This window comes from Peromyscus maniculatus, chromosome X, assembly GCF_049852395.1.
Source record: "Peromyscus maniculatus bairdii isolate BWxNUB_F1_BW_parent chromosome X, HU_Pman_BW_mat_3.1, whole genome shotgun sequence".
Lineage (NCBI taxonomy): Eukaryota > Metazoa > Chordata > Mammalia > Rodentia > Cricetidae > Peromyscus > Peromyscus maniculatus.
In genome coordinates this window covers 49,844,004-49,861,631 of record NC_134875.1, presented here as the reverse complement: position 1 = coordinate 49,861,631, position 17,628 = coordinate 49,844,004, and the positions used below count along the sequence as shown (strand labels likewise).

General features: G+C 36.9%; 1 protein-coding gene across 2 annotated transcripts in view; it reads left to right on the top strand.

Annotated features, from left to right (window-relative positions):
• Col4a5 (collagen type IV alpha 5 chain) overlaps window positions 1-17,628 on the top strand; it is a 194,656-nt gene that overhangs the window by 137,831 nt on the left and 39,197 nt on the right. Inside the window, exons 35-37 of one of the 2 annotated variants that reach the window (XM_015992158.3) lie at window positions 4,269-4,358; window positions 5,087-5,226; window positions 12,668-12,794. In XM_015992158.3, the coding sequence (XP_015847644.1) occupies window positions 4,269-4,358; window positions 5,087-5,226; window positions 12,668-12,794 (357 nt within the window). The remainder of the gene's footprint in view (window positions 1-4,268; window positions 4,359-5,086; window positions 5,227-12,667; window positions 12,795-17,628) is intronic. The other variant, XM_076562145.1, reaches the window with a different exon arrangement.

Here is a 17,628-nt window from a genome sequence, read left to right as displayed (position 1 = left end):
AAATTTCTTTTTTTTATTTAGAAATTATTTCTCTTTTATCCTTTTTTAATTATTTTTTATTCACTTAACATATCAAACCACAGATCCCCCTCTCATCCCTCCTCCCATTCCCCTCCTTTTCCCCTCCTCCAACTCACCCCTCATCCAAAAGACTAAGTTCTCCATGGGGGGACAGCTAAGCCTCTTACCCATCGCCCCTGCATCAAGGTGAGCAAGGTGTCTGGCCATAGGTAATGGGATCCAGAAAGCCATATCATGCACCAGGGACAGATCTTGAACACACTGCCAGGGGCCCCGCAAACAGACCCAGCTACACACTGTCTCCCTTATGCAAAGGGTCTAGTCCAGTCCCATGCAGTTTCCACGGTTGTCAGTCTAAATTCGTGAGATCCTAAGACCTTGGTTCAGTTGTCTCTGTAGGTTTCATCATGATCTTGACCCCCCTTGCTCATGTAATCCCTCTTCCCTCTCTTCCACTGGACTCCTGGAGCTCAGCCCCATGCTTGACTGTGAATCTCTGCATCTGCTCCCATCAGTTACTGGATGAAGGCTCCATGATGACAGTTAGGGTATCCACCAATCTGATTACCAGGGTAGTCCAGTTCAGGCACCCTCTCCACTATTGCTAAGAGTCTTAGCTGGGGTCATCTTTGTGGATTCCTGGGAATTTCCCAAGCACCAGGTTTCTCCCTTACCCCATAATGTCTCCTTCTATCAAGATATCTTTCATTGTTTACCCACTCTGTCCCACCCCCAGCTCGACCATCTCGTTCGCTCATGTTCTCATGCGCCATCCCCTAGCCTCTATTACCCTCCCTCATCCCCAGGTTACTCATCGGGATACCCTATGTTTCCCCATCCCAAGGTGATCCATGCATCCCTCTTTGGGTCCGCCTTGTTTCCTAGCTCCTCTGGAGCTGTGGATTGTAGTCTGGTTATCCTTTGCTTTACGTCTAGTATCCACTTATGAGTGAATACATACCATTATTGTCTTTCTGGGTCTAGGTTACCTCACTCAGGATGATATTTTTTAGTTACATCCATTTGCCTACAAGTTTCATGATGTCATTGTTTTTTGCAGTTGACTAGTACTCCATTGTGTGTATGTACCACGTCTTCTTTATCCATTCTTCAGTTGAGGGGAATCTAGGTTGTTTCCAGGTTCTGGCTAATAGGAATAATGCTGCTATGAACATAGTTGAGCATGTGTCCTTGTGCAATGATTGAGCATGCCTTGTGTATATTCCCAAGAGTGGTATCATTGGGTCTTGAGGTAGATTCCCGATTTTCTGAGAAGTTGCCATACTGATTTCCAAAGTGGCTGTACAAGTTTTCACTCCCACCAGCAATGGAGGAGAGTTCCCCTTGCTCTACATCCTCTCATAAGCTGTCTGCAGTGCTTTTTATCTTTGCCATTTTGACAGGTGTAAGATGGTATTTCAGAGTCATTTTGATTTGCATTTCCCTGATGAATAAAGATGTTGAGCAATTCCTTACATGTCTTTCATCCATTTGGGATTCTTCTGTTGAGAATTCTCTGTTTAGCTCTGTAGCCCATTTTTTAATTAGATTGTTTGTTATTTTGATGTCTAGTTTCTTGCATTCTTTATATATTTTGGAGATCAGCCCTGTGTCAGATGTGGGGTTGGTGAAGATCATTTCCTATTCTATAGGCTGTCATTTTGTCTTATTTACTGTGTTCTTTGCCTTATAGAAGTTTCTCAGTTTTAGGAGGTACCATTTATTAATTGTTTCTCTCAGTGTCTGTGATACTGGTGTTATAGTTAGGAAGTGGTCTCCTACCCCAATGCATTCTAGGCTACTTCCTACTTTCTCCTCTATCAGTTTCCGTGTAACTGGATTTATGTTGGAGTCATTGATCCACTTGGATTTGAGTTTTGTGCATGGTCATAAATATGGATCTATTTGCAGTTTTCTGCATGCTGACATCCAGTTATGCCAGCACCATTTGTTGAAGATGCTTTCTTTTTTCCTTTGTACAGTTTTGGCTTCTTTGTCAAATATCAGGTGTTCATGTATGTGGAATAATGTCAAGATCTTCTATTTAATTCCATTGGTCCACATGTAGGTTTTTATGCCAATACCAAGCTGCTTTTATTACTATAGCTCTATAGTAGAGCTTGAAGTCAGGGATGGTGATGCCTCCAGAGGTTGTTTTATTGCAAAAGATTGTTTTAGCTATCCTAGGTTTGATGTTTTTCCATATGAAGCTGAGTATTGTTCTCTTAAGGTCTGTGAAAAATTGTGTTGGGATTTTGATGGGGGTTGCATTGAATCTGTAGATTGCTTTTGGTTAGATTGCCATTTTTATTATGTTGGTTCTATCAATGAGCATGGGAGATAATTATATTTTCTTATATCTTTTTCAATTTCTTTTGTCAGGGACTTAAAGTTCTTGTCATACAGGTCTTTCACTTCTTTGGTTAAAATAACCCCAAGGTACTTTATATTATTTATGGCTATTGTAAAGGGTGATGTTTCTCTGATTTCTTTCTTGGCCCATTTATCATTTGCGTATAGGAGGGCTAGTGATTTTTTTCAGTTCATCTTATATCCTACCACATTACTGAAGGTGTTTATCAGTTGTAGGAGTTCCCTGGTAGAATTTTTGGGATCACTTATGTAGACTATTATATCATCTGCAAAGAGTGAAAGTTTGACTTCTTCCTTTCCAATTTGTATCACCTTGATCTCCTCTTGTTGTTTTATTGCTCTAGCTAGAACTTCAAGTACTATGTTGAATAAGTATGGGGAGAGAGGACAGTCTTGTCTTGTTCCTGATTCTAGTGGAATCTCTTTGAGTTTCTCTCCATTTAATTTGATGTTGGCTGTCAGCTTGCTGTAAGTTACCTTTATGTTTAGGTATGTTCCTTGTATTCTTGATCTCTCCAGGACCTTTATCATGAAGGGGTGTTGAATTTTGTCAAAGGATTTTTCAGAATCTAATAAGATGATCATGTGATTTTTTTCTTTCAGTTTGTTTATATGATGGATTATATTGACAGATTTTCATATTTTGAACCATCCCTGCATCTCTGAGATGAAGCCTACATGATCATGATGGATGATTTTTTAATGTGTTCTTGGATTCGGTTTGCCAGTATTTTATTGAGTACTTTTGCGCCAATGTTCATGAGGGAGATTGGTCTATTGGTTGAGAGTTTTGTGGGGTACAGTAGTCTGGGCTGGAATCTGTGGTCTCTTAGTGTCTGCATAACATCTGTCCAGGATCTTCTGGCTTTCAGAGTCTCCATTTGAGAAGTCAAGTGTTATTCTGATGGGTCTGACTTTATATGTTACTTGGCCTTTTTCCTTTGCAGCTCTTAATATTGTGCCCCTGGGCCTAAATTCTAGAGGCTGGGGTGATTGGCTAGGAGAACAAAGACTCACCTTTGGGTCCAATTGGAGCTTAATTTTTAAAATTTCTAAGGATAAAAGTTTCCCAAGCCTCCTTGTAATCTGTTACAGCACAAATGCTCTTACACTGAATGGTTTGCTTTAGTTTTTGTCTTCCTTCTCATTAAACTTTCAGCTGCTTGATTTTAGTTCAGCCCCTAAGGAAATAAGAAGGTCTTTAACCTCTTAGAAGCTCTGAAGGTCATTTGTTTGCCATCAAATTCATACCTCATTATCTTGAGGGATTGAGAAAGATGGATTCTCTCCTGGTTCCTTCCCAGCATCTTTTGCATTCTCTTCCCAAAGCTGGAAGTCACCGGTGAAAGAAAAAGAAGACTACATATATGGTGGCACTGGCAAACATGTGGGTGACATCACACAGCTCAAGCACCTGTGTTGTTCTTAGTAGACTCCTCAAACACCCAGGTCAATGCAGCATCTCTCTGTCAAATTGCCAACCCTTATCTCTCTCTGGCCTAATTATAGTGGGGCTCTGTTATGACAGAGATCCATGGCTGAAGTTGTATTAAACATTCTTATATTGGATTTGTCTATGAGAACCCAAAAAGAGGTAGTTATACATACGCAACAAATAGATCATCGAATGCATGGAATTGTTTTAGGAGAAGAATCAAGGAGCTCATGTAAAATTACCTTTATTTTTATGAAGTTGAATTTAAAGACCTGCATTAGCATTATTATATTCCAATATGTTACTAAGGAGACTTCTGGGGAACTTCCTACCTATTTCACACTGAGTTATATCTGTGGACTTTAATACAATGAAATGTATCCTTCCAATCCCATGATGTCATTTCTTTGCTTTAATTTTACCAACATTACTTTTCTAGGTCCCAAGGGTGACCCTGGTCTCCCTGGTCCACCAGGACTTACAGGGCCTCCTGGGCTTAAAGGAAACATTGGTGACATGGGTTTTCCTGGTGAGTGATGAAAAGCCATAGTCATTTAATCCTATTAATATTCACTGCCTTTTTTCCCCCGTTGAGACGGGGTCTCATGTAGCACAGGCTATCATCAAACTTTCTATATAGCTGAGGATGATCTTGAACTTCTAGTCCTCCTTTATCTACCCCCAAAATACTGGGATTATAAGTGCTTGACACCATGCAATGTTAATAATGTATTAAAGATCAAACAGCTTTATGCATATGAGGCAAGCACTCTGCCAATTGATCAATGACCCAACCCTCATTTTTATCCTTTTTTTTTTAAACAGAAAAGATGTTAAGTATAAGATCTGGGTATGTAGCAAAGTGATAGCATGTAAGAAGCCTGGATTCCATCAGCAGCATTGGAGATGGGCAGCTAATGTTGACAGAATCAGAGTAGGACAGTCTCTAAAATAACCAATGGATAGACCTCTCACTACAAAAAATATTTAAAGTGACTTAATAAGGGACAGAATTTTAAGAAATTAAAAAGTTGGAATTCACAAACATATGTGTTCTCTGGCTTTTTCTCTTCCATCAAAATTTCTTTAGAAATAGGTTGATATATAAGCCGTGTGTGAAACTCACTATATATACTCGGTTTGCAGAAGTTTTTTTTTTTTTTTTTAAAAGATCTTTTTGCTAAATCACATTCATCTTAGGGTTGCAGTGAGTAAAGACTATTTTATTAAATATTATACATTACATATCTTCAACAGGCCCTCAAGGTGTGGATGGGCCCCCTGGGCCGCCTGGAGTTCCTGGACAACCTGGCTCTCCAGGGTTACCTGGCCAGAAAGGAAGTAAAGGAGAGCCTGGCGTTTCAGGCATTGGTCTTCCAGGTCATCCTGGTCCAAAGGTAATCCTATTCTTCTGATCACATCTGAGAAGTTATAGCTTTTCTTTAACTGTGCTCACTTCTTTTTTTTTTTTTTTGGTTTTTCGAGACAGGGTTTCTCTGTGTAGCTTTGCGCCTTTTCCTGGAACTAACTCGGTAGCCTAGGCTGGCCTCGAACTCACAGAGATCCGCCTGGCTCTGCCTCCCGAGTGCTGGGATTACAGGCGTGCGCCACCACCGCCCGGCAACTGTGCTCACTTCTAATTCTTTACTAAACAAACTGCAGAATGACAAGGAATATTCTGAGCAAAGAATTACTCCTTTCGTTTTCCATTAGGTTGTAAGATCAAGCTGGTAATAAGGAATATATTATCTAGGGGCCTATCATTAGTTTTATTCCTAAGTAAAATGGGAAGCAAACAGAAAGAATATCATGATTGTATATTATCCATTTTAAAATTGAACCTTTTGATTTCAAAACAGATAGTATACAGAACAGTTATGCTAGTATTTAACTATATAGCATAGACATACTAATGGCTTGAATCAGGCTTTTGGCAGTGGAAATGATAAGAAATTGTCTGATGCTGAACCATAGGTCATAGGTCAAACCACAAAGATTTGCTTATGAAATTTGAGAGAAAGGAGGGTGTCAAAGGATGACTCTGAATTTCTTGGCCCCCAAATCCTGGAAGATAGGAAAGCTTTTGCAAAAAAGAAAGTTTGGAGAAAAATATGAAGGATGCAGGTTAGTGATTGCTCATATTTTCTTGATGAAACAGAAAAGTTGTCATGAGACAAAGGGATGAGGGAAAAGACTGGAGGCTTGACTTCAAGCCTTCAAACTGTCTTCTTCTGTGGTGAAGATCTGTAGGCCTGGGAATATAGTCCAGTACCTTTTTTCCCCCAGAAATAGTTCCAATTGGCCCAATATCATCTGTAAGAAATTCCGTTTTTTACTCACTGATTTAAAATTCTGTTTTTTAAACTTCTTATTTGTTCATATATACTGTTTTCTATAATGGACTAATTTTAACATATAGTATAATGAAAACCATCACTATAAACCATCCCTGAATTTATAATTAAAGGTATCAGAAAACTGTTTGAATTGAAAGTTATCTATAGTACTCTTAAAGCAAGAGGATAATTTTTAGCTTTTATTTCTATGTGGCTTATAGGTATACTTCAGTAAGATACCCATATATACAAGAATGAAGGTGACAGAAATTAGCTGTTTTAGAAGGCCCTAAATGGTCCAATTCAAAAACAAGCAAGAGCCCTGAATAGACCTTAAAAGCCATATACAAATGGCCAATAAATACATGAAAAGATGTTCCATATCACTAATCAATACAGAAATGCAAGTTAATTACACAGTGAGATAATATTTTGTACCCATTAGGGAGATTTAATTAAAAACTAGTAAACAGGGCCTGGGGATGTAGCTTAGTTGGTGGAATGCTCACCTAACACTTGTGAATGCCTAGATTTCATCTTCAGCATAAACTGGGCATGATGGCAAACATCTTATTAATAAGAACATTGAAATGTGGCCATCCTCATTGGTCATATTAATTCAAATTCAAATTGTATTACATACCACTTCCCAATCAGTAAAATAGCCACTTCCAAGAAGGTTGGAAAGGGTGTAATAAAACTGGAAGCCTTACATATTGCTGATTGGAAAGTAAAATGATACAACTGCAATGAAAAAATATTTGGTGAGGCCTCAAAAGTTATAGCTGTCATATAACCTAGCAGTCTCAATTCTATGTATATATCCAAAAGAAGTGAGCATGTATCTCTTCACAGAAACTTGTATGTGAATGCTCATAGCATCATTGTTTATAATGATCAGAATCTGGAACAAATTCAAATGTCCTTAAGTGGATGAATGGCTAAACAAATCATGCTTTATCTATACAATAGAATATGTGATTATTAATAGAAATAAGGTACTGATATAATGTAGATGATTATCCAAAATTCACCCTAAGTTAAGCCAGACATAAGATGCCATATTACATGATTTTATTTTTATAAAATGTCCAGAATAGGTGAAGCAGCATAAACAGCAGAGTAAGTGTTGCTGGGACCTGGAGTGATAAAGGAGTGTGGAATTACTGTTAATGAATACAGGGTTTGTTTTTTGTTTTGTTTTGGGTTTTTTTTTTTTTGAGCGCGCGTGCGCGCGCGCGTGCGTGCGTGCGTGCGTGTGTGTGTGTGTGTGTGTGTGTGTAAGATTAAATTTTCTAAAATTAGATTTCGATGATAGCTGTCCAACTCTGTGAATGTACTAAGAACACTGAACTGACTGGCTTGTGTGATATGTAAATTATTTCAATAAGTTGTACAAATACATTTTCCTCTTTGATGGGAAATCTGATACAAGATTTCTACCTATAAACATAATGTTTTCACATGTCTTAAACTTAATTTAATTTTTGGATGATTTAAATTCTAGTATCCTCAGACTTGATGAACAAATGGATGTTGGTTTCCTTGCATTTGGTTTTGAAGATATTTAAAATAATTATAATATAAATTATTTATATATATATATATATATATATATATATTACTAGACCTACATATAGTGCTACAATAGTATGGCATAGCTTGATTTTATGAGTCACATTTTCTTTGATGTATTTGTGACAATTTGAGCCACATTTGTCTATACCAGTCTGGTATTTGGAGCAATATTATTAATAATCTTTTCTTAAATAGTGAAAGATAATATTGAATCTATTATCTTAAATATAATGCCATGTTTTTGCAGTGTTGATCACCTTTCACATACATGTATTAAATCCTTTGTGGTACTATTTGGCTGGGCCAAGCACCCTTGTACTATTATTTATCAGTTGTCCATATTAACTTAATATTGCCCTAGTTGGGAGAGCTAAATACATAGGAAACCTGAAGAACTTATTATATACTCTGTCTTGCTTACTTTGAGAAAATGTCAGTGTTGTTTACTGTGTTCAGACTTCATTTAAGCATGATGAGTAAGGTCCAGCAATCTGTGGGTTAATACAGTACATATGGTTGCCATTATCATTCATCTTAAAATGTGCGGAAAATTAATTTTATATTATGTGCTATGTGGATTGTCTTTGTTTGTTTGTTTGGTTGGTTAGTTGGTTTGCTTGTTTGTTTTATATGCACTCTTACTCTATAGCTCAAACTGGCCTGAAACCCACTATGTAGCCCAAGCTGGCATTGAACTCTATATTTAACTTCTTCAGCTTTCCCACTGCTGGAATTATAAGCATGCATCACTATACCCAGCTCTTTTAACCATGTTATTGAAACACACACACACACACACACACACACACACACACACACACACACACACAGCTCTTTTAAGCAGTATTATTACAATATACATACATACATACACACACAAGAACACATACAAGAGAAGGGTAAGAATGAGAATATTGGGGGTAACTTGGTTTGGATTATAGTGTTGTGGTTACATCCTTTTATCCAAACTCATCAACATGTATGCATTTAATATGTACAAATTTAACATCAATAATACCTAAAGTTTACCCAAAAACGTTGTATTAACTGCTTTTTGTTAATTTTGTTTTATCTTTTGATTGATACATTCTATTTGTGTGTATTTATGAAGTACATTTAATATTTTGATTTGTGTATGCATTGGGTAGGTAGAGAGTTCCCCTTAAATTTTTGTGATTTTTATTGTTTGAGAATTTCATGTATGTATATATTTTTCATTAAATCCACTCCACTATTTCCTGCCAATTTCATCTGTTATTTAAAAATAACTGAGTTCACTTAGTGTGCTTGTTTGTGCATGGGTGAAGTGCTATATACCAGTGCAAGTGGCAGTCTCTCAGAGGCTGCATCACTGAAGAAGCTGGCTTGCTCTCTCCCAGCAGCCATGAATTGCCAATAGCTCATTTACATAGGGTGGGACTTAATGCCCACCTCCCACACGCCGTGCTGGGATTTTGTCTGGCTTGGTCTTGCACAGGTCTTGCACATGCTGTCACAACTGCTAAAGTCCATGTGGGATAACTGCCCTACTGGGTCCAGAAGACAGTGTTAAATTCCTGGTAACTTTTAACTTTTTTAAATAACATGGAGCCTTATTATTCATTATATTCACCAGGCCATGCTATGAAACATGTAAATATGTTTCATCTATCTAGCGATAGCATCATACTGTATTAACCAAACCTTCTGTCTGTCTCTCCTGTTTATTTTCCATAATCTCTGGTAACCAACCTTTTACTCCTAGCATCTGAGAGAAGCATGTATTGTTCTCTGCTTAATTTCACTGAACATAAGGTTACCTGGGTCCATCCATGTTGTCATAAGTGACAAAATTTCATGCTGTTTTGAAGCTTACTACTAGTCTAGTGAACCACATTTTCTTTACCCAATTGTCTGTTGGTGAACACTAAATAGGTCCCACATCCTGGATATATTGAACAGTGCTGCAGTAAGCGAGTAAGGAGTGAAGGTGTCTTTTTAACCCCGTGATGTATGACTAAGAGCAGGCATGTTGGATAACATAGAAACCCTGTTTCAAAATGTTTGTTTAGTTAACTTTCTTGGTCTAAGGTAGAACTAGAACAATTCTACATTTCTTTGTAGTATCCTTCATCCCCATGTGTGGATAGGGCTACAAAACAATGCATCATCAGATAGAGACTACTTCTAACTGATGGGCTACCATTTTATGTTTAATGTTACCACTCAGCAGAATATGGAGTTTGTCCTATCCAACCAAATGTTTTCCATTCATTGTTTTCATTTTTTTCCCAGTAGCATTGCTTCTTCAATTTTACACTTTCAAGCAAGAAGGCATGTAGCTGGAGAGTTTCTCCCCAGCTCCCGCCAATCCCCCGCAGTCCTGCAGCCCATTTATAAAATAAACACACAGACGCTTATATTATTTAAACTGTTTGGCCTAATGGCTCAGGCTTCTAGCTAGCTGTTCTTATATCTTAAATTAACCCATATCTATTCATTTATAAGTTGCCATGTGGCTCGTGGCTTACCGGTATCTTAACATCTTCTCATGGCGGCGGCTGGCAGCATCTCTCTGCCTCAGCCTTCTACTTCCCAGACCTCTCCTTTCTCTTTGCCCCGCCTATACTTCCTGTCTGGCTACTGGCCAATCAACATTTTATTTATCCATCAATCATCCACAGCAAAGGCGAAGATTACCTTCTCCATTAACTTTGATGTAATCTATAAAATAGCACAAACTATGAATATATTTTGGAGTCATAGCTTGCAGTATGGAAGATAAGATGCTAATATTACTAAGACATAGTAAAGGTTGACTATGATCAAAATATTTAGCTTGCCAATTGGAATTTTAGTAAGAGAAATGATATTGAATCGAGGTTCTAGTCTGCATGGTGTATGTGATACAACATAGTGACCATACAATCAGTCTTGTTAAAAAGAAAAGATATAGTCTCCCAGTGTTACTATGTTTGTAAGATTGTTACCGAGAGGTAAATTTGGCTCATTTTGGTTTGCTATGCTTGCATTTCAAGAATCTTATCAAAGCTGAGTATAGAATGAATGTAAATATTTATAGCCTCACTGTATTCAAGTCACTCCTAGCTTTGCTAAAAGTCCAAATATACTTGAATTTTTGTTTTCTTGTGTTGATGCATGAGATTCCTGGTCTGATCTTCTGATTTGTCTGAATCCTCTCCTCTTTATTTCTTAAGGCATGTCTTTTCTGAAACCCATAGTTTCCCCATAGTAAATGTATGAATTACAAAATGTTAAGTAAAGCTTAAGCTAGTAAATTGTAATTCATTTCAGAAGTCCTTATAAAATATTTAAAATTTGCTTGCCATGAGAGTAATAAAAATTGTGCTGAGGGACAGAGGTAATGCAGCTTAGAGATTGGTATCATTTGTGGAATTTAACATACTTTACTTATCATAAATAATAAGAAGTATGTTGGGTTCTTTCCAGGTTTGCCCATAATAGAATATTAGAATTTCTTCTATGTTTTTCTTTGATATATAAATTTAATTCATTCATAAATAATGAAGGCCAGGCTAGGATGAAGCTCAGTGGTTCAGCACTTACCTAGTTTATCTGCATAAACATCTAATGTGGGATCAATTCAAGCCAAGTCATTATTAGATACCCATTATGTGCTCCAAAATGGGCTATGTGTTTGACGCATAAGAGGTCAGAAAAAAATGCATGCATCCTCAGCTCAAGATTCTTAACTGTTGAGAAAAAAAATGTAAGGAAATGGGACACTAATTTAAAAACTTATTAGAATACTATAGAAACACACAAGTCTTAAACAGCAAGTCTTATTCACTCAGACAAGTCCAAGAAGGAGACATTCTGTCGGTGATATTGAACACTACCATGCCGTTGAAGAGGTCATGTTCCTCATGAGCAGAGCATGAGTAGCATGGTACACATTTAGAATTATGGTACACTGTTTTCATCAGTATTAGGGAAAAGTTTTAAAACTATTAACGTGGATAGGAATTCTTCTATGATTGTATTGAAAGAAATATAATGTAAATATTCATTGAGGAAAATAGTAACAATATGTACATTGCCTGTGGCCACAAAGATACTTTGAATGAAATTCAAGAGTTATAATTTGCATATGATTTACACCTGTTGAGGAATATGAACCTACCCTGACATCACATGTGTGTCCAACCTTTTGACACTGTAACATGAAATTGTCATCTATAAAGTTCATAGTCAAGAACTGCACAATGAAGTTACCAAAAAATACAAAGGTCTTATAATGTTCATGTATTTTTTTTAAATTTTGTATCGAGCCACATTCATAGCTCTCTTTGGCTGCATGTAGCCCATGGGCCATGTAGGCTGCTTGTCAAGAATAATTTCATGAAAGGAACAGATTATTAGATGTCCACTAAAAAAATTGGTAGATTGTTCATGATAAGATAAAAATCAACCTTTTCCTTTAGAACCTAGTGTAGCTATTGACTTATTATAAACCATGAATTGATTAACACCTATAAAGATGACAAACCACAAGTTCTAAAGTCAAAATTCAGATGCCACCACTTGCTAGCTGCATCACTATAACAGGCAGATGATAATGTTACCTTTCTAATAGGATTGGTAAGGACTTATGAGATTGATACATCCATGTAGCTCAGGAATAGCGTGAGCTCTGGAATTTGATAGACTTCAGTTCAGATCTTATTTCTGCCACTTACTAAAGACCTTAGGCTCTTGATGTCTGAGATTTGGCCTTCTCTTTTATCAATGGAAATGACAAATGTAACTCACCAGGCTGTTTTGATGATTAAGGGAAGCAATTTGTATAAAGCACTTAGCAGAATTTCTGGCACAGAGTAAAAGCCCTATAAATAATGTTTCATTATTATACAATCAGCATCATGAACAGACTTTAGTTTTGTCTTTTCATTTGTGTTTTCAGGGTGAACCTGGTCTACCTGGATATCCAGGAAACCCAGGTATCAAAGGTTCCGTGGGAGAGACTGGTCTGCCTGGATTACCAGGAAGCCCGGGAGCAAAAGGGCAGCCAGGCCTGCCTGGATTCCCAGGTAGGTGTGCTTTTCCTTCCTGTCCCTTTCCCCTTTCCTTTCGTTTCCACTCTCACTAGTATTGGGAGCCACGTCGTATTTGACAGACTTGCATCCTGCACTGGTTAGCAGCATACTCTCAAAGTAGAACTTTACCTTTCTTTGCCCAGCTGCCTTCCTGTGTAATGAGAACGAGTGCTTGTGACTCAGCAGGCCAATATCCTGTGGGCAGAGACACTTGTTTGGTGGAGTATTTTTCAATCTTTGACTGCTAGCCAAAAATCAATTCGGAGGCTTTACTTGTTTTTCAGGTGATAATGCACTCTGCCAGGCTCTTGCCTGCTGCTGATTCTTTTAGAACACTGGCTGCAGGCACACAGCTGGTAGCTGTTGGTAGAACAATCACGCTGTTCATTCAGATGACAAGAACTGAGGCATTCAAGCAAAGAGACAGCACTATAGTCAAGTAGATAGCCTGACCTAGATTATTATACCTGTTATTTCATGATTTTGTGTGATTTTTAGTTTGCTTCTGAATCTCACAGTGGCATAGATGAGTCTTTGGTTATTTTTTTTTCTTAGCCTTTTAATGGAAATTCCTGTCTCTGGAAGAGTTTATACCTGTGTATAGACCTATGAATCCACCACACAAACCAAAATCAAAATGTTATTTTTGTTTACCCACACCACTTTTTGCCCTCCCTGTGATAACTATTATCATTACTTCAATCACCCTAAGTTAATTTTGCCTGTTACTGAAATTCACAAAGGAGGAATCATGCTTTATGTATTATACCAGTGGTTGTCCCCCTTCCTTATGCTGCAGTCCTTTAACACAGTTCCTCATGATGTGGTGAGCCCCTACCATAAAATTATTTTGTTCTACTTCATAACTGTAATTTTGCTACTGTTATGAATTATAATGTAAATATCTGATGCACAGAATATCTGATATGCAACTCAGGGGGCAGGGGTTGAGAACCACTGTATTATATCATTGTATATGATTTCTTTGACTCATAATTATGTCTAAGATTCACTAGTCATGTTGTATATGTCAGTTATTTCTTTTCTTTGCTGTGTAATAATTGAAAATTTGTTCCACAATCAATTATGTATTCTCTAGTTGATGGACTACTTGGTGTTTATGGTTTAGAACTATTACTAAAAATGAAGTAAATAGCCGGGCGGTGGTGGTGCACGCCTTTAATCCCAGCACTAGGGAGGCAGAGGCAGGCGGATCTCTGTGAGTTCGAGGCCAACCTGGGCTACCAAGTGAGTTCCAGGAAAGGCGCAAAGCTACACAGAGAAACCCTGTCTCGAAAAACCAAAAAAAAAAAAAAAAAAAAAAAGAAGTAAATATTCTTTGATATATCTTTGATGGAAACATGCTCCAATTTCTCTAAAACTTGTGCAGACATTGAGCTTAAAGACCTCCCCTCTGCATTAGTTGTGTGGAATGTTAAATTAGTTTGGAACTGTACATTTTGCATGTAGCATGAATCTTTTAATGTTTGTCATATTTTAAACTTGTGCAATGGACAGGATGGGCTATTGAGGAATTTTAATGTCTCCTTTCTTGTATTTTGAAGACCCAGGACTTCAAAATGGATTGTTGAGAGACTGTTTTGAAAATTTGAGAAAAACAGAAACAAAAGCTCGCAGCTTATTTGTGATCTTCCCTTCTATACTTAATAAGGGAGAAAGATGATGGATTCATTTCATAATGGGAGTTCATCCATAGAAGTTTTATGGACTAATTTAAAAATGATTTTTTAGTTCTTTTAATGTGAGTTCTGAAGCTCAGGCCTGAGCACTTGCTAACTCTAAAATGTGTCTTTTAAAGGCCTTGTGATTTTTCAAGATGTTCACATTTTTTTCATGAACTATCAGAATATAATGATTTTTATCAAATACTGAAGGACTTACAATTTAGGAGCCATAAATGAAGAGTGGTAATACTACCAAATAATTGCTTAAAACTCAAAGCTGAGCCATCAATAGTGTTTATGACCAAAACAGGAAGATATGAATTCAGTGATCTGAAGTAGGAAGACTAGATAGGTAGATAGATAGATAGGTAGATAGATAGATAGATAGATAGATAGATAGATAGATAGATAGATAGATAGATAGATGATAGGGAGAGAGAGAGAAGCTACAAGCTTCTTTTGTATATGTGTATATATGTATTATTTTCCCCTGTAAACACAAAATGAGGTTGTAGCCTATCTCATTTTCAAAATACACTGTAGCTTTCAGTTAGTACATTGTACTGTGGCTTGAAATATATTCCATGAGTGTATCCTAAATTCTTCTCAAGAAACTGTAGACACCAGAAGGACCATGCATACACATGGGGCCATGCCTCCTAAGCCTCCCCAAACAGTATCACTAACTGGGGATCAAGTACTCAAATGCCAGAACCTATGAGGGAGATTCACATTCAAATCACCACTCTAGTCATTCAATGGATTTTATTAATCATTGAAAATTAACTTGTACTTTGCTTTCTATTCAATTTTTTTCTCTTATTTGGCTTTTAATCCACACCTCTCTACACTATTTTAAATGACTGCTCTAGACATTTCAGTACTCTTGTTTTCCCATACTAAAGCAATGTTACACCATTTATATTATATTATATATATATATATATAATATATAATATATATTGTGATTACTTATCAAGGTCTTTGTGATTGCCTTCATGTATTTCATTTTTATGTGCATGATGACTCTTATAATTAATTGCTAATATCAATTTTTATTTGCTAGTGACAACATAAGAATTTCTGTATGCTAGGCAAGTGTTCTACCACTGATTGCTTTTCTAGCTTTATATGTGTTTTAAACTGTTTATTGAACTCTAAATAATTTATTAGAGAAAGGAGGATTGATTTTTCCATGTACCTATGTATTTTCAACTTGAATTGTTCTACATTGTTTTATATCACAGTTCCATTTGGTATTATTTCCTAGAGCCTAATGTACTTCCAACTATCATTTATTATGAGGTGGCTGCTGGAGACAAATTATCTCACATTTACCTGAAAATATCTTTATTTTACTTTTCTTGTAAGAAAATTTTAACTCATTGGGGATAGAAGTTCTAGAGTTTGAATCCAAGGTCTTCTGCATGCTAATAAAACACTGTACACTGAGCCACATTCCTAGCAGCTAGAAATCTGTCTTTGACATTTCCCCCTTCATCACTGAGTATTTTTCTACTATCCTTTGATCTGAATGTGTGTCCTGATAATAAGTCATTGTTTTTCAAATCATTTTCCCTGTATGTTATACCCTGCTTTTTTTCTGGATACATTTCTATTTCCTGTACCATATTTAAAAGACATATTGTTTTTTTGTGGTGTGTGTGTGTGTGTGTGTGTGTGTGTGTGTGTGTGTGTGTGTGTGTGTAGGGATATGTGATTGTGCATCCAGGTGCTGAGGACAAAATAGGGCATCATATCTCTAGAGGTAATTATAGGTTGTGAGGCTGTGAGCCTCTGTACTTAGGTGAAAATAGGAACTGAAGTCTGGTCCCCTAGAAAAGCGTTATTCCATGTTACCACTGAACCATCTCTCCAGCCACTATCACTGATTTATTCCATTCTCCCATGATGGGTTGTCACTGTATTTCTTTTTTTTTAATTGTATTCCTTGATCTGTAAGATTGTTACTTTGGAAGAACCTTAAGACGTTCCAACTATTTGCTCTTCATGTAGTTCTTCTTTCAGATATTTTCCCCACTCTTTTGGGGTGCATTTATAGTAGTAATATGTTATTCAATTTTGTCTCATTGGTTATGGAGGCTTTTGTTTTTTTTACAGTTATTTACTCTCTCTCTCTCTCTCTCTCTCTCTCTCTCTGTGTGTGTGTGTGTGTGTGTGTGTGTGTGTGTGTGTGTGTGTGTGTGTGTGTGAAAACACATGTGGAGATTAAGGAACAACCTTAGGTTATTGACTTTCTTCTTTCGCCATGGGGGTTTGAGGTTCAAACTCGGATTGTCAGGCTTGGTGGGAAGCACTTTTACCCAGTGAACCATCTCACCAGCCCTGACCATATTTTCTTTCCAGTTTTGGTTTTGTTTTGATTTAAATTTCACAGCTGTTATTAATTACCTTCATGTTTACTGATTCATTTTTTTCTGACTTGTTCTATATTCTTTTAATATGCATTAGAAAATTTGATATCCATTTTCTTTTTAAGAATTACCTTATTTCTCCAGAAATTAACTATTTTCTTCACTCATTATGTACAATTTTATCTGCACATTTTTTTCTTGTTAATTTTTCTGATTCTAGCAGTGAACCCAGGGCAGCACATGTACACACTTTTTCCACTGAGCTATATAACCAGTTCCCATGGCTGTAGGTTCTTGGCCACATTTATAATATCCATTTTAAAGAAGTCTTCTACTTATTTTAATATTCTAGTAATACAGGAATCTAGTTCTGTTATTTGTTCTTTTCTGGTGTTTAAAATTCACATTCATTCATATGTGTTATCACTTGTAATGTGCTGTATTAGTTGCTTTTGAATTGCTGTGATAAAACGCCATGACCAAGACAACTTATAGCAGATAGTGTTTAGCTGAGAGCTCATAATTCCAGAGGGTTAAAGTTTGTGACCATCATGGTTGGAGGCATGGAGGCAAACAGACCTGGTGCTGAAGCAGTTGCTGAGAGCTGATATCTCTATAAACAACTATGAGTCACAAAGAGAACTAACTGGGATGGATGTGGACTTTTGAAACCTCAAGGTTCACCCCTAGTGACTCATCTTCTCCAACAAGACCACACCTTCTAATCCTTTGCAAACAGTTCTACCAACTGCTGATCAATCATTCAAT